The sequence below is a fragment of the Lygodium microphyllum genome, chromosome 17 (genome assembly GCF_053477565.2).
Source record: "Lygodium microphyllum isolate KBCC chromosome 17, Lygodium_microphyllum_v1.1.10, whole genome shotgun sequence".
Classification (NCBI taxonomy): Eukaryota; Viridiplantae; Streptophyta; class Polypodiopsida; order Schizaeales; family Lygodiaceae; genus Lygodium; species Lygodium microphyllum.
In genome coordinates, this window is record NC_141151.1 from 31,790,797 (window position 1) to 31,812,452 (window position 21,656).

Below are 21,656 nucleotides of genomic sequence, written 5' to 3' on the forward strand. Positions count from 1 at the left end.
ATATAGGTGTTTCTGGCTCCTACGTCATGAAATAACTACGAAGTCCATACCCTTACATGCCTCCCCGTACCTACACCTTCCCAGTTTACTATATCCCAAAATGATTCTCATAATAGACATTCAATAATGCAAGAGAGAGAGAGAGAGAGAGAGAGGTGGAGGGAGTAAAGGGGGTTTATCATCCATTTTTATGCACCCTAAGACCCATGCTTACGCTTGCGCTGGTTGTATGGGACCCCTTGAGGAGCGCAAGTGATGCTGATGAGCCAGCCGGTTGTATGTGACCGCTTGAGGAGCGCAATTGATGGGCCCCGCGCACGCGAAATAGGCATAGTTTTGCGGTAAGTTGGCTGTTTCTTGTTTTGAAAAAGGCTGCGGGGCGGGCGGTACATTCGATTTGATTTTGATCGGTGATCTCTTTTCTTCTGTTCGTTTCTTTTGTTTGGTCAAGAGTCAGAGAGAGAGAGAGAGAGAGAGTGTGTGTGTGTGTGTGTATAGGATGGGACGAGCAGCGGTGCAGCTGAAGAGGATAGAGAACCCAGTGAACCGCCAGGTGACCTTCGGCAAGCGCCGGCGCGGCCTCTTCAAGAAAGCGCAGGAGCTGGCAGTGCTCTGTGATGCCAACGTCGCCCTCGTCATCCCCTCCTCGGGCCGCCTCTTCAGCTACTTCAGCTCCGGGTACTCGCTCCCTCCCTCGCTCTCCCACACACACGCACACACACACACACATTCTCTCTCTCTCTCTCTCGCAAAACTAACATATAAACGATGTGTGATGATGCTGCGACGCCATGATAACATAACCCTAGCCGGTTTTATGACATGCTCTTATCACCCACCCCAGCTGCAATCTGGCTACCAGCTCATTTATGCGATTGTGGCTCATTTGAATCTCACGTCATCCGATCTGAACCGATTCTTGATTCTAGCTTGCTGGCAACTGAGTTGTCCTGTGCTGCTGAGCCAAGTTCGGGGTGATTTTTACGACGTAATAAATCTTAATAAGCAGGAAAGTTTTGTTGCTTGTTTTGACGGCATCGTGTTTGTTTTTCCTGTTTTTTCTCGTCTGTTCTGTGAGCTCAGGAACACGAGAGCCCTTTTTGAGAGCTGCCTTAGGAGCTCCAGTCCCAGCTCGCCTGATGCTGATCATCACTTTCTTAGTAGCCCAACCGCGGCAGTACAATACTCAAAGGCTGTGAGTCCCCTTATTAATACACGTATCAACATTTTGTTACCTGAGAGAGAGAGAGAGAGAGAGAGAGAGAGAGAGAGAGAGAGTTTTTTCGCTTCTACAACCTAGAATTCAGTGACATGTTTGTAAACACGTCCACGGAATTGAATAAGTTAGTGTGGTTTTAGACGAACCTGCCAACAAGGAAAGGTGATGGACGAATCATATCACTTACAAGTTGAGGGAGCTCAAAGAATTGTGACACTTATAAGTTGAAAGTAGCTCAAACTTGCATGCCATTTATTGCTCGAGGAAATATTGTTTTAGATCGTAATAACATCTTCCTCCTTGGAGATGCTCAGCCATTAATCACACAGCCCTCAAATTTGAAGGTTGTGGCAATCACCCATCAAAGAGGTTTTATATGACAAACAGAAACCGACCTCGAAAAAGGGCGATTGTTTACATGAAAATCTTCCTATACTAGCCTTCAAAAAACTATAGATTATAAGCAACTTAGTGCCACTCTAAGAGCTCTCACTCGAAAATGAAATATTTGGCTACTCTTCAAGCATCAAAAGTCCAACAAGTTCTTACAATGAGGAGCCATTAACTTTAGCCATGCACCATGTCCATGATCTATACAACCCTTAGATCAATTTGTGAACTTGTTTCTCAAACTTGAGGCGTTGTTTTGTGAACAGGATAGATAATATAGAACCATACTAATTTTCTCAACATACCTCAACACATCTGTAGACAGGGAAATGTCTCATGATTTCACCATTTGTTGACCTTTTGCTAAAGGGACACTCTCCCATTTGGGCCAAAACTATGAGGTGCTCAAGAGTTGGCTTAATATGGAAGCAATATTACTAGTAAGACTAAGTTCACACTCACCCATTTTTCAATGATGCTTCAATGCTCTTGATAATCATTCCCAAACTAGAGCCTAAACATGGATACTGACTAGAGTACTTCTCCCATGACATCACGTTCAACTCCACACATGCCAGTGAAGTTTAAATCTCTCTAGCTAATGGATAAGAGTGGCACAAAAGGGATTTGTATATTTACCCTTACTAAAATATTAGGGAGCTCTATATACTTTATCTAGACTAAATTGACAAAGGACAAGATGCTCATTAAAATTTTTTTGATCACATTGTGTTGTCCATTTAAACCTACAAAGATTCCCACAAGAAAATTATGCTCTAGCTAATGTTATTATACTATAACCACTCTTCAAGTAGTGAGTACTCATAGAGATTGTAGTTAACCACCACCACCATCATCATCATCATCATCATATTCCTCTTCTTTTCATGGTGGAGAAGCCATATAGCAAGGAGATAGCAAGGCCACCTCATGACATGCTACATCTCCACATGATTTGAGATTTACTCCGATTTTACCTCATGCTTAACTTTATGCTCTAGACTCTAGTAGAGGAAGAACCTGTGAGCCCTTACAACTAATAAGGAGCTATTATCTAGATTTTTGGATAGTTTGTTTTGGCATAATTTAGGCATAGTACCTTAAGTGTGCTATGGGGTTGGCAATAAACTCAAGAAAATGTTGAGTATTGCTACTCCAAATACAAAAGGGTGGTACATCAACATAGTAAGAAGAACAATAAGAGATCCTTTAACACAAGTAAGGAAGAGTGTCGAAAATTGTTAAGAGTAGTAGCATGAAAAATGGTAATTAGATGTTAAGTGTTCCTTTTTCAACAAAGCGGTTCATCACGAGAAGTTATGCACCTTAATTGAGACAAAATGAAAAAGGCTTCGACAATTCATTCTCAAAGGTGTGGCATAAGGAAGAATGTTGAATGTTCATATGTGGTGTCAAAAAATCTATATGAGAGTTAAAGGCCTAAAATGGTTGAAAATAAATTTAGAACTGAAAGATTCCATTTGGTATTTATATCCTCAACAAAGTCTTCATCTTGTAAAGCAAAACATAAATTGAAAAAGGTCTTATGTTTGTCTTTTTCATTTTGTCGCTTTGTCTTCAAGTTTAATGATTGAAATGCTCACTAAATGGATATGTAAAGATCAAGAGAAGAAAGATTATAGATCTCCCTTCTTAGATAGATCCCAAAGCAAAGCCCATCATGATTTCATGTAGTCTTCCTATATTGGGCAACATCATTGTTGATTAGGGTAAGGATTTCTTGAAGAAGCTTGACCTTGTAGGATGAATTTAGGTATGGGTCAAAATCCTAATGAGATCTTCAAGCTATTAGCTAATATTAAAAAACAAAGGCACCATTGTTGACCTCACAAAGTTTTTGTGTGTTGACATATCCTCCTTGGTCAAACTAAGAACTACTTTGGTACCACCGTGAGAAAATAGGCTAGCATACAATGAATTTACCCAACCATAGTAGCTTTATGGATCCTAGTCTTCTATGTTTGGATATTACTTTAGTTTAAGAGATATCTAACCACCCACTAGTGACACCAATAATCTAATCACTCAGGACCTTTTTTACCCGTCCCCGACCTTAATCTAGGAGGGATCCAACCACTCATTTACTTGGAAGCATTATACATTGAATATTGTTAAAGTTATTGATCATTCATAAAGAGAAAATTTTGTGCCCTTGGATATCTATGAAAAGAAACTATAGGGAAAGAGAGGTGAAGCAACCATTAACACACTCACACAATGGAGAGTACTGAAATCTTCTTTTTCTTCTTTCTTCTTCTTCCATACAAAATACTTAGTCTACAATATGATAAAAGATAAATATGAAAGTACTAAAGCATACGCACATGTAGTTACTAAGTGTGACACACTAAGGATGAATGAGTTGGCATAGTCAATGTGCCATATCCAAGAGTAGACTATGTGGGTGTAGTCCAGTTGTATGGTCATGTAACACACTACACTAATAAAGCCTGCCACATCACCAAGGTGTGTGGTAGATGGTAGTTCATGTGAAGCTAATAACTCAACAACTTAAAATTGGGTGTATATAGCTTTTGCCTATGTATTAGTCAACCAAACCAGCTATGCTTGCATCCTCAAGAGGCTCATAACCAAATTCTATCATATCATGTGTGATCACTACACTTGGAATGTTGGCCCATAGGCTATCTCATCTATGTATCAAGATGGTGTAATTTGGTGTTATGGGACACCAACCCTTCTGATGGGGATGCAACTTGCTATGTTGTTTAACAAGCTTAGGGAGAACCCATTTGACCCTATTGCCGAAAGTTGAACTTGATGTCCATCTCTCTATTTCTCTTTTTGATGCTTGTTTGAGTTGTGTAATGTCATAGGTGGATGTCAAATCAATATGGTTTGAGGGCGTGTCTTTTACTTGGACTCTCTTATTTTTCATTGAGTTTGATAACATTGGAGACTTTTGATGTAAGCCTAAAGGGTGATGTAATCATTTGCAATTAAGCAAGATTTTGGTGGGAATCTTTGGATTTTATTAAATTGTGCCAATTGCTATCAAAATAAGGCCTCCCTGAAATAAGAGAAAATGCAACAAATCCTACAAGTATCACATGGCAATTTATCTTTGTTGAGTTACCAAAATATTTTTCTCCTAGGTTCTAAATTTCTCCTAAACACTTGGTCTTACAATGATTTGCTAGCCTAATCTTAAATGTTGATAAAACTGCCATATCCAAATCTAACCATTACATGCATGTTCACACTTTAAAAATTTGTTAAAATGTCAAGAAAATCCTCTATGTGATGCATATGTATTGCCCCCTTCCTTACCTCTGACTTACCATACTTACCAATCTCTTCCAATAAGCTCAAAGATTTGTGCAATACTCATTAGTTGACCATGTGTCACAACCATCTTCTTGCTCAAGGGATCCTTCTTTAGATCATAGCTCTCTTACCCTTGTTGTAAATGAAAATCTATTGGTCAAAACTTTCTTTGTGGACTACTTTTCTTCTTCAATGTGTTTGCTACTTGCTCTTGGACTTGCTTTCCTTTCTTCTTTTGAAGATCATTTTCATTCTCTTTGTCATCCACATTTTCTCTCTTTACTAGTGCCACTATTGCTTCTCCCTTTCTTGTTCTAAATACAATTTTCCTTGACTTTGCCATCCACATTTCTCTCTTTACTAGTGCCACTACTACTTCTTCCTCCAATCTTGCTGGGTACATTTTTCTCTTTATCTTTTGACTTCATTCCACTTGGACTAGCTTCTTCATTGATTTTATATTCATTACTTGTATTCTTGAAATTCCTTGGCACAAAATACATTTTTCCACCACTTTATGGTGGCCTTTCTCCTTTTCTTCTTTGTTGTTCAAATCTTATAATTTCTTAGAAAAATTCTCAATCTAATCCTTTATTTGAACCTCCTCTTGAATTGGATTTGCATTCATCAGAGTTGAGTAGATATGGCTTCTTGTGCTTATGTTTCCTTACTTGATAGTATGGTTAGAATACTAGATCATTTTGTAAATCATAGCTCATTTTCCCTTACCTTAAAGGGAGATTTGTTGCTTGAAATTTAATTGTGGGCTCCTTTTTTTCTTTGATATGCTAGCTTATTCTCTTGGACTTGTTTTTGTTTCTTCTTTTAAATATCTTTTTCCTTTCCTTTGTCATTTGCACTTGCTTTCTTTACTAGTGCACTATTATCTCTTCCATCTTGATCAAGCCAATATATTTTTCCTTTTATATTTTGACTTCACTCCACTTGGACTATCTTCTCCATTAACCTTCACTCATATTTGTTCCTCTTATTCTTAAAACTTCTTAACGTAAGATTCATTTTTCCACCAGTTGTGGTGGCTAAGAACAATTTATACTATAATGTCATGCTTTCCTATAGTTATTACATGCAAGCATACTTCTTCTCATTCCTTACTATTGTTGCTCTTTATTCAAGCCCCATGATGTCCCCCAAGGCCTTTCTCCTTCTCTTCTTTGTGCTTTCTCCATTACATGCAATCTTCAAATCTTCCACTTGCTTAAAAATGGTGTCAATTTGTTAGAACACTTGATGATTGCTTCATATTCAATTGGCTCTATCTTAGCATCTTCTACTCTCCTATGTTCAAAGCCTCTTAATATGATTTAGGTTTCTTCAACTCAATGTTGAGTTGGAGATGGGCTCTTAGATTCATATGAATCAATCCTTCTTCAACATGATTGGTAATCTCTCTTCTCCAATCTCCATCACATCCAAAGCACTTTAAAACCTTGAACAAACACTACAAGATACAAGACTCATATCGATGTTCAAAGCGATGCAAATGTTTGTCAAAAAAATTGCCCCGTCGTTGCTAAAAGCGTCGGTATAAGCGTCTCTACAAATTCATCGCAAAGGGCGTCACTATTTGCGTTGATATTAATAGTGAAACAAATAGTGACACTTATTGCGATGCTAATAGTGACACGTGTAGTAAATTTACAACATAAATAACGACGGTTACAGATATATATATATATATTTTTGGGTAGTAGCTACCTTGCCACCCATAGTACCATGTGATGTGTAATATTCTGCAAAGCAATTACATGTTGGATACGCAATTGCCATCAAGACGGGTGCAAAAACTGCTTAAAACCACAAGAGTGATAACTCACAAAATTCATACAAGACTAGTGATGATAACTCATGAAATTACATGAAACTATGGAGATGAGAGCCAAAACAAACATGAAAATATATATGTGAATATTGCAAAGTGCGAATTTATACAAAGGATGATAAGTACATAAAAGGAATACTACATGGAAGATGGGAGAGGCCCGCATAGATCACATGACCAAAAAAGAGGATGACATGCGCTCCTTGAATCCAAGCACATGCTACAGATCCTCGCCATCTGAAAATTTGTCGCGATGCAAAGGAGTGTCAAACGAACTCTGCAAAATGAACAACCAAGCAATTAGTCCCCTATACATAATGCATCATAAAAAAACTAGTGACTACCGACAAGAAAGAGGATTGACTTATTGGGCCACTGCGTGCATACAATCTATTGATAAGTATAGTGAGACTGTGTCTCTCTGCATATCGAGTCTCCAAACCTATGGGATTGCGGTTTGTGATGGAGTGTTGCAAAGAAAATAGAATAGCACTATTAGAAGCACAATTGTTGGTACAAGTGACATTCCAAATAAGAAAGCAAGAAGAACCAAAATAAAACTTACAAAATCTTCTAGATAAGTATTGTGGCCACTACTCCCCAGATGATGCACGACCCGTGCCTCCAATTGTGCCCTCGTTGCCTCTCATTATTGCCGCCATTGTCTCAGAGAATATGTGGTCTCCTCCTTGAGTCTCTGACAATCCTCTCCGTTGTCGTGATGTTATGAGGATAGTATAAAAAAGTATGGAATGCATCATCATCCGACTTCTCTATTGATCTAGAGAGTCAATGTGATCTGAGCCATTAGTACTAGTGTGAGTTGCATGGATTATACGAAAATACTAGATTTTTGGAAAATTTTAGTCTATTTTTTATATTATTTATTGTAAAATTTTAAAAAAGTTAGAAAAAGCTTCTAGATTAGGATGGCATGCAAAAAGCTAGTTGCTTTTTCAGCCAATTAGGGGATTTTCACAAAAAATACAGATTGACAAAATCGCGCGCGTCACAATCACTGTAAACAGGCTGAAAACTGCAGATTGAACTGAAAGAAGAAGGAGTGATCTGGGAGATCCATGATCAGGCGTCCTGGGGTTTTACCCCCCCTTTCGGAGCCAACGAAGCCATTAGATTCGAGTTCCGGGTAGTAGAGAAAGAGCTGATTTTTCTGATCTACGTTTTTGGTCTACGAAGGAGCTCGAGGAGAACTAATGCCTGGAGATTGCTTTTGAGTAGAGCAAAGATTCAAGGTTCTTTCAATACATATTGTTTCAATTCATTGTGATTTGTTTTTATAGTGTTTACCACTTGGGTATTCTTTATTTTCTCTTCCATCTCCTATCTCTATTTCCTTCTACTTCTGATCCCCGGTGGATTCAACCTTTCGATAAAAACCCCTCCGACACCGTCTAGCCAATCAGGCTTTGAGACACCACTCTTAAGAGCCGTGTGTGTGTCTGATCATTTGTGTGACATGTACGCATGCATACACTCCATCATCCACCTAGTGGAGAACCTCTTTGCCGTTGTAGGTACTGGAAACTCCTCATGCAAGGACACCACTACATAGTCCTTGCCCCCCTTGGGTATATTCTTTCGATAGTCTAGAACGTTGTGCCTAAATACTTGTTGGTACATCTCCCTCATACAAGATATCACCCTCCTCCCTTCATTATTCATGATTACAATATCTGTCCTATCATCTACGAGGTAGCCATATCCTACCAGGGTATGTCTAAGAAGGTGTGGCCTCTCCCACTTGCAACCATGCTCCTAGGCATAACTAGAAGACCCCTGTATATCTGGGTGTGTCTGTAGGGGTAGTATCCCTCGGAGTAGCATCCATAGGGTTGCCACATGCAACGGCTGAACAAAACCCAAAGTCACAGAACTAGATGTCCCTACAGACATTGTTACACGAGTGGTGATCGAGAGCAAGTCTTACTCACAATTCGATAAGGAGGCGTTAAGGAGTGCCGAAGAGAATAATTGACTTTGTTGGATGCACAACACAACGCAAAAAAATTTATATTTTCAACAGAACACCACAAGCCACACACGAAACCAAACAACACGCTATCGTGATGTTATGAGGACACAGTGTGAAAAAGTATGGAATGCATCATCATCCGACTTATTTATTGATTTAGAGAGTCAATGTGATCTGAGCCATTAGTACTAGTGCGAGTTGCATGGATTATCCAAAAATACTAGATTTTTGGATAATTTTAGCATATTTTTGATATTATTTATTGTTAAAATCTGAAAAAGTTAGAAAAAGCTCCTAGATTAGGATGGCATGCAAAAAGCTAGTTGCTTTTTAAGCCAGTTAGGAGATTTTTCATAAAAAAGACAGATTGACGAAATCACGCGCGTCGCAATCGTTGTAAATAAGCTAAAAACTGCAGATTGAACTGAAAGAAGAAGAATGAGTGATCTAGGAGATTCGTTAGCACGTGTCCTACAGTTTTACCCCCCCTTTCGAAGCCAACAGAGCCATCAGATCTGAGTTCCATGCAGCAGAGAAAGACCTGATTTATTTGACCCACGTTTTTTGTCTACGAAGGAGCTCCAGGAGAACTAATGCCTAGAGATTGCTTCTGAGTAGTGCAAAGATTCTAGGTTCTTTCAATACATATTGTTTCAATTCATTGTGATTTGTTTTTGTCGTGTTTACCACTTGGGTATTATCTATCTTCTCTTCCATCTCCTATCTCTACTTTCTTCTACTTTTGATCCCCGGTGGATTCGAACCTTTGAAAAAAACCCCTTCGACAACACAATGCCTATTGTAGCTCAGAAACAACTGAAAAACTTAATTCCATAGAGTATCATACATACTTATGATAATTGTTCAAAAACAAATACACATACTTCAAAGACAAAACCAATTAAATTGAATTCTCATACCTTGACAACCTTGAGCTGACACTCGGCACTTAAGTGTCCAATATCTCCAACTTCTCACTAGCACGTCAAGACTTCTCTTATACACGTGCGACCCTCCACTCTCCTCTCAAGATACAAGAAGCTTTACAAGGAGTAGGGTAAGATAAGACTGTCAAAAGATGACATACCAGCGAGACAGTAGGGTTGGCGAGGAGGAATACGAAGTGAACTCAGCAAAGATGGAGAAGAGAAAAGAAGAGAGAAGGAGCTCTGATGAATGGAATGATGAAGTTCGAAATCATGGAGTGAATGTGATACAAGGAAACAAGGGTGCTGTAGCACAAGGAAGATGATGAAGACAGCCACAAACCACGAACCGCTCTCATGATGTTATGAGGAGATAGTGTGAAAAAGTATGGAATGCATCATCATCTGACTTCTTTATTAATCTAGAGAGTCAATGTGATCTGAGCCATTAGTACCAGTGTGAGTTGCATGGATTATCCGAAAATACTAGATTGTTGGATAATTTTAGCCTATTTTTGATATTATTTATTGTAAAAATATGAAAAAGTTAGAAAAAGCTTCTAGATTAGGATGGCATGCAAAAAGCTAGTTACTTTTTCAACCAGTTAGGATATTTTTTATAAAAAAGACAGATTGACGAAATCGCGCGCGTCGCGATCGCTGTAAATAGGCTAAAAATTGTAGATTGAACTGAAAGAAGAAGAATGAGTGATCTGAGAGATCCGTTAGCACGTGTCCTGCAGTTTTACCCCCCTTTCGGAGCCAACGGAGCCATTAGATTTGGGTTCGGTGCAGCAGAGAAAGAGCTCATTTATTTGACCCACGTTTTTTGTCTACGAAGGAGCTCCAGGAGAACTAATCCTTGGAGATTTCTTTTGAGTAATGCAAAGATTCCAGGTTCTTTCAATACATATTGTTTCAATTCATTGTGATTTGTTTTTGTCGTGTTTACCACTTGGGTATTATCTATCTTCTCTTCCATCTCCTATCTCTACTTTCTTCTACTTCTGATCCCCGGTGGATTCGACCTTTCGACAAAACCCCCTCTGACAACACTGCCTATTGTAGCTCAGAAACAATTGAAAAACTTAATTCCATAGAGCATCATACATACTTATGATAATTGTTCAAAAACAAATACACATAGTTCAAAGAAAAAACCAATTAAATTGAATTCTCATACCTTGACAACCTTGAGCTGACACTCGGCACTTAAGTGTCCAATATCTCCAACTTCTCACTAGCACGTCAAGACTTCTCTTATACACATGCGACCCTCCACTCTCCTCTCAAGATACAAGAAGCTCTACAAGGAGTAGGGTAAGATAAGACTGTCAAAAGATGACGTACCAGCGAGACAGTAGGGTTGGCGAGAAGGAACACAAAGTGAGCTCAGCAAACATGGAGAAGAGAATAGAAGAGAGAAGAAACTCTGATGAATGGAATGATGAAGTTCGGAATCATGGAGTGAATGTGATCCAAGGGAACAAGGGTGCCGTAGCACAAGGAAGATGAAGACAGCCACAAACCACGAATCGCTGTCGTGATGTTATGAGGACACAGTGTGAAAAAGTATAGAATGCATCATCATCTGACTTCTTTATTGATCTAGAGAGTCAATGTGATCTGAGCCATTAGTACCAATGTGAGTTGCATGGATTATCCGAAAATACTAGATTTTTGGATAATTTTAGCATGTTTTTTATTGTTAAAATCCGAAAAAGTTAGAAAAAGCTTCTAGATTAGGATTGGATGCAAAAATCTAGTTGCTTTTTCTACTAGTTAGGAGATTTTTCATAAAACAGACAGATTGACGAAATCGTGCGTTGTGATTCGCTGTAAACAGATTGAAAACTGCAGATTGAACTAAAAGAAGAAGAAGGAGTGATCTGGGAGATCCGTGTGATCTGCAGTTTTACCCCCTTTCGAAGCCAACAGAGCCATCAGATTTGGGTGCCGAGCAACAAAGAAAGACTTGATTTTTCTGATCCATGTTTTTTGCCTACGAAGGAGCTCCAGGAGAACTAATGCCTGGAGACTGCTTCTGAGTAGTGCAAAGATTCCCGGTTCTTTCAATACATATTGTTTCAATTCATTGTGATTTGTTTTTGTCGTGTTTACCACTTGGGTATTATCTATCTTCTCTTCCATCTCCTATCTCTACGTCCTTCTACTTCTGATCCCTCGTGGATTCGACCTTTCGACAAAAACCCCTCTAACAACGCAATGCCTATTGTAGCTCAGAAACAACTGAAAAACTTAATTCCATAGAGCATCATACACACTTATGATAATTATTCAAAAACAAATACACATACTTCAAAGACAAAACCAATTAAATTGAATTGTCATACCTTGACAACCTTGAGCTAACACTCGGCACTTAAGTGTCCAATATCTCAAACTTCTCACTAGCATGTCAAGACTTCTCTTGTACACGTGCGACCATCCACCCTCCTCTCAAGATACAAGAAGCTTTACAAGGAGTAGGGTAAGGTGAGACTGTGAAAAGATGACGTACCAGCGAGACAATAGGGTTGGGGAGGAGGAACACGGAGTGAACTCGGCAAACATGGAGAAGAGAAGAGAAGAGAGAAGAAACTCTAATGAATGGAATGATGAAGTTCAGAATCATGGAGTGAATGTGATACAAGGGAACAAGGGTGCCATAGCACAAGAAAGATGATGAAGATAGCCACAAACCACGAACCGATGTCGTGATGTTATGAGGACACAATGTGAAAAAGTATGGAATGCATCATCATCCAACTTCTTTATTGATCTAGAGAGTCAATGTAATCTGAGCCATTAGTACCAGTGTGAGTTGCATGGATTATCCAAAAATACTAGATTTTTCGATAATTTTAGCCTGTTTTTTATATTATTTATTGTAAAAATCCGAAAAAGTTAGAAAAAGCTTCTAGATTAGGATGGCATACAAAAAGCTAGTTGCTTTTTTAGCTAGTTAGGAGATTTTTCATAAAAAAGACAGATTGACGAAATCGTGTGCGTCACGATCGTTGTAAACAAGCTGAAAATTGCAGATTGAACTGAAAGAAGAAGAATGAGTGATCTGGGAGATCCGTGAGTAGGTGACTTGCAGTTTTACCCCCCTTTCTGAGCCAACGGAGCCATCAGATTTGGGTGCCAGGCAGCAGAGAAAGAGCTGATTTTTCTGATCCACGTTTTTGGTCTACGAAGGAGTTCTAAGAGAACTAATGCCTGGAGTTTGCTTCTGAGTAGTGCAAAGATTCCAGGTTCTTTCAATACATATTGTTTCAATTCATTGTGATTTGTTTTTGTCATGTTTACCACTTGGGTATTATCTATCTTCTCTTCCATCTCCTAGCTCTACGCCCTTCTACTTCTGATCCCCCGTGGATTCGAACTTTCGACAAAAACCCCTCTGACATTGGTGAACCCGATGTGAAAGGTCATCACAGAAGAAGGAAAGATAATATGGGAGAACCTTCGAATACAATCTCTGGTGATGTTTTGCAACAGCTGGTGCAAAATATGAATATGCTTATGTAGGTACAACAACAACAACAGGTGATGCAAGCTTCAGCTCAAACAGAAAGTGTTGTGATGAATGCTTTGCAAGGAGTTGAGCGTGAAGTGAAGCTATTCAATGGCAGGAATGTATCTGTATATGTACATACCTATGCTCAGAAGATGGAATTATTTGGAGTGGCTCAATTTGCATGGAGCCTGTATTTTGTATGTATTATTGTTCATGAACTGTAATATTTTCGCTCAATAATATTGTTGAACTCGACTCCTCGCACGCCGTGTAAAAACCTGTACAATATCATCTCTCATATCGTAATTATCGACAACTTAATCTGTACCCCGCACACACAAAAATGAGGCCTCCGCAGTGTGAAATTGAGGCCGGGGTTGAAGACCGTAAAAACCCATGGGGAAGCACCCTTTTTGAAGGGGCAAAATGGAGAGTGGTCAAAAATTAGGCAAATTTTTTTATAATTATCCCTTCCCCCAGCCGATGCATGGTTGGAGGAGAGGGAGTGTGGGGAGGAATGGCCTAGGTAGTGTGGTGTGGGTTGCATGAGGGGGAGCCATGCATAACCCACGTGGTGGAGCTCCCCTTTCCCCCCCTTGGCCTATATAAACACCCCTTAGGCATTGGGGGAGGACATAGAAGGAAGAAAGGCTGTCGTGCTGAAGAGGGAGGCTTCCGTGACATAAACGAGGAGAGAAGGGAGAGGATCAGACGAACGGCTGCTGCACTAACGACCATAGGGAGAATAGAGAGGGAGTTGGAATTGCTGCCGTGCTAGAGGAAAAGGAAGAGGAGGATATTGTCGTGCTGTCCGATCGTGGAGGGAAGGAGGACGTTGCTGCCGCCGCTTTTCCCAATCATCCTCATCGACAATCTTTTTCTTTTCCCAATCATTGGAACCATGTCGATTCTGTTCATAATCAGAAGCTTCTTAGAAGCTTCTTTAAGAAGCTTCTAAAGGGATAAAGGACATAGGCCTTGTTCCTATGTGCCCTTCCCCCCGGTTTTAAAACCGGGTTCATAAAACTCAAATTCTTATGCGAGGAGAAGGTATTGACCTCCAGGCAGTCTCGGAGAGTGAGAGTAAAGGCTAGAGGGAATCCACGGAGTCCATAATCACGTCTACGATGACTCCCAAGAAGACTCAAGGCGCACCCGTCGGAGATTTCTCCCCGAACTTACACGTGGACATCACTGCGGATCCACAAGCCCAAGTTTTTCAAATTTAATCCTACGTATAAAAAATGCTTTGAATATGCTTAATTCTGTAGAGGGAGAATGCAATTTACGCTTATCATTACATTTGATAAATTATCTCTTTGAACGATAGATAAGGATTGGTGCATATCATGCAATTGGATCGTTTGCATCTCCAAAGTCATGAATGAAAAGCACTTACTCGCCTTATGAACTTAGTCGCAAATTGCCTTGTCATGCATTTTGAAAGTGGAAGTCTAAAACGCATATTGCCTAGGGTTAAAGAGAAAATTGTTAAGTGCATTGGCCATGAAGGAAAAGAGTATCTTGCATTTAGTCAATAGCCTTCTTGTTATGACTCGCATGAAAAGAATCATTAATGTCCGTTGCACGGCATGAGAATGAAACCCTGGATAATTGCATAGTATGGGAATGGAACCATAGACTTGTAAGTTGCATGAAAAAGGATGCTTGGAAATGGATTAAGTCAACACTAGCCTTAGTTTTGCATGAACTTCATTCATGATATTGTATCTAAGGGTCGCAAGCTACATATTTGTAAATTTCATTTTATCAAGTTGCATTTAGAAAAGATTGCATGGCTTATCAAAGCATGAAACTCAAATACTTAAACAAAAGGTTGTAGGCATTATTCCTCGATGTAAATCCTAGTAGGCCCTATGTAAGTTATTCTTCAAATTATCATGCATTTTGACTTTAGCAAGAAAAGATAGGGTTATTGCGGATCTTGTGGTGCATAGAAGCAATAAATCACATGTTTACATGTATTGCGACATTTTGCAACTATTTTTCTCCTTTAGATCAAGTTTATCATCTCTAGGAAAGGGTTGTCCTTGTCGCAAGACAAGTAGATCAATTTATCTAAATGACCTAACCCGAAAGGGATTCCTATAGGCATAACTGGTCGATACGATAAATACCTCAAGTACTAGCAGCATAGTATGGTACTTGGACGCCAAGTCGAAGCCTTCAAACCCAAAGGTCCTACCCACATTCACGGAATGTTTGGGTCAATTGGACGCTCATGCAAACAAGGAACTAGGGTTCTACCCTAAGGATCATTCGACCTAATGCTAAAACTCGGATTGAGTTTGGAAACCCTAGGACCGAATGTTGTCGGCCTAGTACAATTAGGATTGACTTGCAAGAGGATGTGTAGTTATCCTGCTACATCACTTTTCTTGGGCTGACTTGCCGAGTTAAGGGAAGTTATGTTTTGCTTAATAAGCAAAGGATCAATCAAGTTAGAGCGACATGGTCACCAGGATTCACTGTTTTAACTTAAGAAACCTAAGGTAATGGTTAAGTTGGGTTAACAGGGTATGGCCTTAACCCAAGGACAAAAGGGTGAACAAACAAACCCTTGGGGATCTTGCCAAGTAGCAATTGATCCCGGATCAAATGCTGGATGCATTCGGAGATAAGGATTCACTCCTTAGCAGTTGGCCAAATAAACGACCACTGGATTGATTGTGCTTGTAACAGTTTAGGAGCACTGTTTGCATTGTTTGCTCAAGGAACTAAAAGATGAAAAGTTAATTGATGCTTCAGGTTGAAGGCCTGAAGGCAGAGGTAGCATCAGTTACCCTCGACTGTCTGCCTGACCCTAACTAAGGGGGTTGTTAGTTGCGCCAGGAACGTGGACTGAACCCACCGTGAGAGGTCTCTCTGTTGAGCGCTACTTGGAGCAGGAGGACGCTTGGGTGCCAGGGAGGGCTCTGGCTGTAAATCCCTTGCCTTTCGAGCCCTGCACAAGAGGCCAACGTGGCTTGAGATTGGATCTCGAGGCCCGCATACTAGTCTACAGGCGGAATCTTGGATTAGTAATCCCTGTGGATTGCTGGATAGCCTTCGGGCGGATTATGGATTGCCTTCGAGCGGATTATGGATTGCCTTCGGGCGGATTATGGATTAGCCTACGGGCTGGATTATATGATGTCTTCCAAAGATAAATAAGATCAATTGATGAAAAGGAACTTGGTTGACACTACTTTTCTATGTCAATGCTAAGATTACGCGAAGGAACCAATGTCTAATTGGTTAATTAAAGAAGCTGTTTTATGCGTGTCCAACTAAATGTGGTAGGTAATTAGACAACTAAAACAACCTTAAGGAAAGTGCGGTAGATGTGGGCATGGGTCCGTCCTACGGATGGGTGGTCCCAGTTGGTCGGAAACTTTTCTCAATCGAAATGGACAGCAAGGAGCTCTTCTGAAAGGAAATGAATAGCAAGGGCGTTGACCTAGAGTTTAGGTTACTGGAATCCCGATTTATGCTATTTTAGGGGAACGGAATGGGACTATGCCTGATGGGTAGAGAGGTCGAGCTTTGCATCCCTCTCGTTTTCCATTCTCCTTGAACCAAGTGCAGCATGAATCCGCTTCAACCATGACGTTTCTGCGTAAAGTAGTTCACCTAGGGTTTGGCAAATTATTCAAAAGGCGGGAATCTACTGCCTATGAGTTGCCAGAATTGGAAGGAAATAGTAGCTATGATACAAGGGCTAGCCAGGAAGATATGGAAGATGAAGAAGTAAAGGATATGGTTGCAGAGGATACGAAGGACTCAGAATCCAGTGACAACTAGGATTTTGGCACATACCGAAGGATGTGTAGGGGGTGGATGTCGTGATGTTATGAGGACACAATGTGAAAAAGTATGGAATGCATCATCATTCGACTTCTTTATTGATTTTGGCACATACCGGAGGATGTGCAGGTTCAGAGGGGGTGGATGTTGTGATGTTATGAGGACACAATGTGAAAAAGTACGGAATGCATCATCATTCCACTTCTTTATTGATCTAGAGAGTCAATGTGATCTGAGCCATTAATACCAGTGTGAGTTGCATGGATTATCCAAAAATACTAGATTTTTGGATAATTTAGCCTATTTTTTATATTATTTATTGTAAAAATCCAAAAAAGTTATAAAAAGCTTCTAGATTAGGATGGCATGCAAAAAGCTAGTTGCTTTTTCAGCCAGTCAGGATATTTTTCAGAAAAAAGACAGATTGACGAAATCGCGCGCGTCACGATCGCTGTAAACAGGCTGAAAACTGCAGATTGAACTGAAAATAGGAGTGGTCTGGGAGATCCGTGATGAGGTGAGCTGGGGTTTTACCCCCCTTTCGGAGCCAACAGAGCCATCAGATTTGGGTGTTGGGCAACAGAGAGAGAGCTGATTTTTCTGATCCACGTTTTTGGTCTATGAAGGAGCTTCAGGAGAACTAATGCCTGGAGATTGCTTTTGAGTAATGTAAAGATTCTAGGTTCTTTCAATACATATTGTTTCAATTCATTGTGATTTGTTTTTGTCGTGTTTACCACTTTGGTATTATCTATCTTCTCTTCCATGTCCTATCTCTACTTCCTTCTACTTCTGATCCTCAGTGGATTCAACCTTTCGACAAAAACCCCTCTGACACCGCAATGTCCTCCTGAAGGGGTGTGAGGGTAGTGGAGAGGCTGGAGAGAAGAGGTGAGGGACTTAATGAATCAGCCGTGAGGAATGAATGAGAGAGTGGTCTATAAATAAGCACAGTCAGTCTAGGATGGTGCCCCTTTTTTTTAGGGTTGCGAACCCTAAACGCAAAAATGAAAACTATGGGTGAAGAGTGAAGGGTTTCTCAACACCCCCTCTCAGGCCCAAAAAAGGGAAACAAGAGAAGAGTGAGGTGGAGATGCAATGCTACATCCTAAAGAATGCCCATGCAGTAGGTCCCACTTGGACAACATCCCTCGTGGGAAAATTGTTCACTTGTCCAAGCACCCTAGTACAAAGATTATGAAAACATGCAATGCAGAGGAGGAATATCAGACTTTGTGTTTTGCCGAGAATCATAAGGATATGTCCGTACTCAATCTCAAGAGGTGGCTCCATGCTGACCAAGTGACCAAGGCAAGAAGATGTAGAGGATTCCTAAGATCCAAGATTTCAACGGAAAGGAAACCTGCAGCAAAGACGAGTAGACAGAGTGAACTACAGAATCCTAAACATAACCTCGGGAGAGAAGCCACTAGCTCTGTGCATCCATGTTGAAAGGAATCAAAAGATGATGTAGCAGGTGAGAGAAAGACTCAAAACGCAGGCAGGATATCCTACAAGAGAGAGAAAGACTAAAAACGCAGGCAGGACAGGCTACAGGAGAGAGAAAGATTGAAAATGTAGGCAGTAGGATTGTGATTATGTGATAAGCTGTACGGTAGCAAGTCTGCACAAGAATAGCAGTCGTGTGATTGAAATTAGCTTCAAATTGCGTGAAGAGGATTGAAAATCAGGTGCCAACTGATGGAGATAGCAATGGATAGCTTCGGTTGAGATGTCCTCCACGAACGGGGTGTGGGCAACAAGCTAAAACACCTGAAATCTGCAAAAATGAGATTTTGATGCAGTGGAAGAAGAAGAGAAGTGGAAGCCAAACATGCCACTGGTCTTTGCCTTCATTGGAGTGGACGATCTCTGCTGTTGTTTGAGCAGATGTAGCTCTAATACCATGTCAAAACATGACGTACCAACGAGATAGTAGGGTTGGCGGCGAGGAACACAGAGTGAACTTGGCAAACATGGAGAAGAGAAGAGAAAAGAGAAGAAACTCTGATGAATGGAATGATGAAGTTCGAAAACATGGAGTGAATGTGATATAAGGAAACAAGGGTGCCGTAGCACAAGGAAGATGCTAAAGACAACCACGAACCACGAACCGCAATGTCCTCCTAAACGGGTGTGAGGGTAGTGGAGAGGCTGGAGAGAAGAGGTGACGGACTGAATGAATCAGCCATGAGGAATGAATGAGAGAGTGGTCTATAAATAAACATAGTCAGTCTAGGATGACGCCCCTTTTTGGGGCTGCAAAGCCTAAATGCAAAACGCAAAAACGCAAAAATGCAAACTGCGGTGTCGGAGGGGTTTTTGTCAAAAGGTCGAATCCACCGAGGATCAGAAGTAGAAGGAAGTAGAGATAGGAGATGCAAGAGAAGATAGAGAATAACCAAGTGGTAAACACGACAAAAAAAAATCACAATGAATTGAATCAATATGTATTGAAAGAACTTGGAATCTTTGCACTACTCAGAAGCAATCTCCAGGCATTAGTTCTCCTGGAGCTCCTTCGTAGACCAAAAACACGGATCAGAAAAATCAGCTCTTTCTCTGCTGCCAGAAACCCAAATATGATGGCTCCGTTGGCTCCGAAAGGGGGGGTAAAACCCTAGGACACCTGGTCACGGATCTCCCAAATCACTCCTTTCAGTTCAATCTGCAGTTTTCAGCCTATTTACAGCAATCGTGACGCACGCGATTTCGTCAATCTGTCTTTTTTATGAAAAAGCTCCTAATTGGCTGAAAAAGCAACTAGCTTTTTGCATGCCATCCTAATCTAGAAGCTTTTTCTAACTTTTTCAGATTTTTACAATAAATAATATAAAAAATAGACTAAAATTATCCAAAAATCTAGTATTTTCGGATAATCCATGCAACTCACACTAGGACTAATGGCTCAGATCACATTGACTCTCTAGATCAATAGAGAAGTTGGATGATGATGCATTCCACACTTTTTCACATTGTGTCCTTATAACATCAAGACATCCACCCCCTCTGAACTTGTACATCCTCTGGTATGTGCCAAAATCCTAGTTGTCATCGGATTCTGAGTCCTCCTCATCCTGTGCAACCATATCCTTTACTTCTTCATCTTCCATATCTTCCTGGCTAGCCTCTGTATCATGGCCACTATTTTCTTCCAATTCTGGCAACTCATAGGTAGTAGATTCCCACCTTTTGAATAATTTGATTCTTTTCCCTACTAACGGAAGTTTGATGGATGTCCCATCCAGCTCATCTAATACATAAGTAGCATTATCAAACGCCTGTCTTACCACATAAGGTCCAAACCATCTTTTGGAAACTTTACGCATGATGGCACTATGCTAGTTATCTAAACTGCTATCATAAACCAATACCCAATCCCCATCTTGTATGGTTCTTGGTCTCAGTTTATGTCTTTTGTCAAACCATTTCTTATTCTGTATCCTTGCTGCCCTTAACTTTGCAGTTGCTGCCTCTATGTCTTCTGACTTTCTTTCCAACTGTCTAATGCGTAAGGCCAACAACTCCTCTCGATTCAACTCCTCCTCCCAAGGTAACACACTCCATGTGACTGTCATCTCTTCTATCAGCATGATAGGTTTTTGACCATACATCAAGTCTACAGGCATATATCTTGTAACAGCACTATGAGTTGTTTTGTTAGCCCACAAAGCATAAGGGAGCAATCGTGGCCACTCTTTTATCTTCTCTCCACATGCTTTTACCAATGCCTTCACAATAGGTGGATAACCTCTTTCACTTTTGTCATTTCCTTCAGAGTTATAGACTGAAGTTAAAGCAAGCTTTATCCCCAACAGTGCAAAGAAATCATGAGCTTCATCTACATCCAACTCACCCCTATCTGCAGTAATTTTTCCCACATAGCCATATCAACAAAAGATCTCTTCTAAGAGAAAAGTACATACGGCATTTGTCGTCTTAGTACGTAGAGCTCTCCCTTCCACTTGATTAGTCAAGTCTTCACGAGCAAGCACAAGATACCTCATTTGCCAAAGACCTGTAGGCATTGTGACCAAATCCACCACCCACTTAAAATGAAGAGACAATGGATATGTGGGTTGCAATCCATCCCGATGTCTCACAGTTGAATACATTTGACATGTCATACATGTTTCCACAAAGTGAGCAGCATCCTTATACATACCCTGCCACCAATATCTTTCTTTGATCTTTGTAAAAGTACCCCAAACACCTCTATGACCATCCCACAAGCTTTCATGAAATTCTTGCATTACTTTTACTTGTGAAGCTCTGTCACCCAAAACTCGCAATGGCATACCCTGTTTCTTTTTAGCATGTTTCCATAGGCTTTCCTCTTGATCTTCTTAAACTCCTCATCTGACCATTCATCCCTCTTTGTTAATGTACTGAGATATTGACCAATTCTCAGCCACTCTCCTGCATATTTGTCTTCAGAAACACTTCTACACAAGATGCAAAACATCTAAAGTGTCTTCTCTTTGTTGTCCAAGCTTCTGCTAATGTTATAGCAACACCTTGCATTTCTAAATTCACTCTTACAACATCATTTTCAACCATAAGAAAGTCATCTTCTTCCTCCTTATCCATCATCCCATCTTCATTCTCATAGCGTGCTTGAGATAACATGTCTGCCATTGGGTTAT

The 21,656-nt window shown here is 40.3% G+C and overlaps 1 protein-coding gene across 2 annotated transcripts in view; it reads left to right on the forward strand.

Annotated features, from left to right (window-relative positions):
* The first annotated feature begins 427 nt into the window (after window positions 1-427).
* Window positions 428-21,656, forward strand: part of LOC148021754 (MADS-box transcription factor 17-like) — a 77,035-nt gene continuing 55,806 nt past the window's right edge. The window contains exons 1-2 of one of the 2 annotated variants that reach the window (XM_087696643.1): window positions 428-678; window positions 1,084-1,195. In XM_087696643.1, coding sequence (XP_087552769.1) covers window positions 500-678; window positions 1,084-1,195 — 291 coding nt within the window. In that variant the 5' untranslated portion in view covers window positions 428-499. The remainder of the gene's footprint in view (window positions 679-1,083; window positions 1,196-21,656) is intronic. The other variant, XM_087696644.1, reaches the window with a different exon arrangement.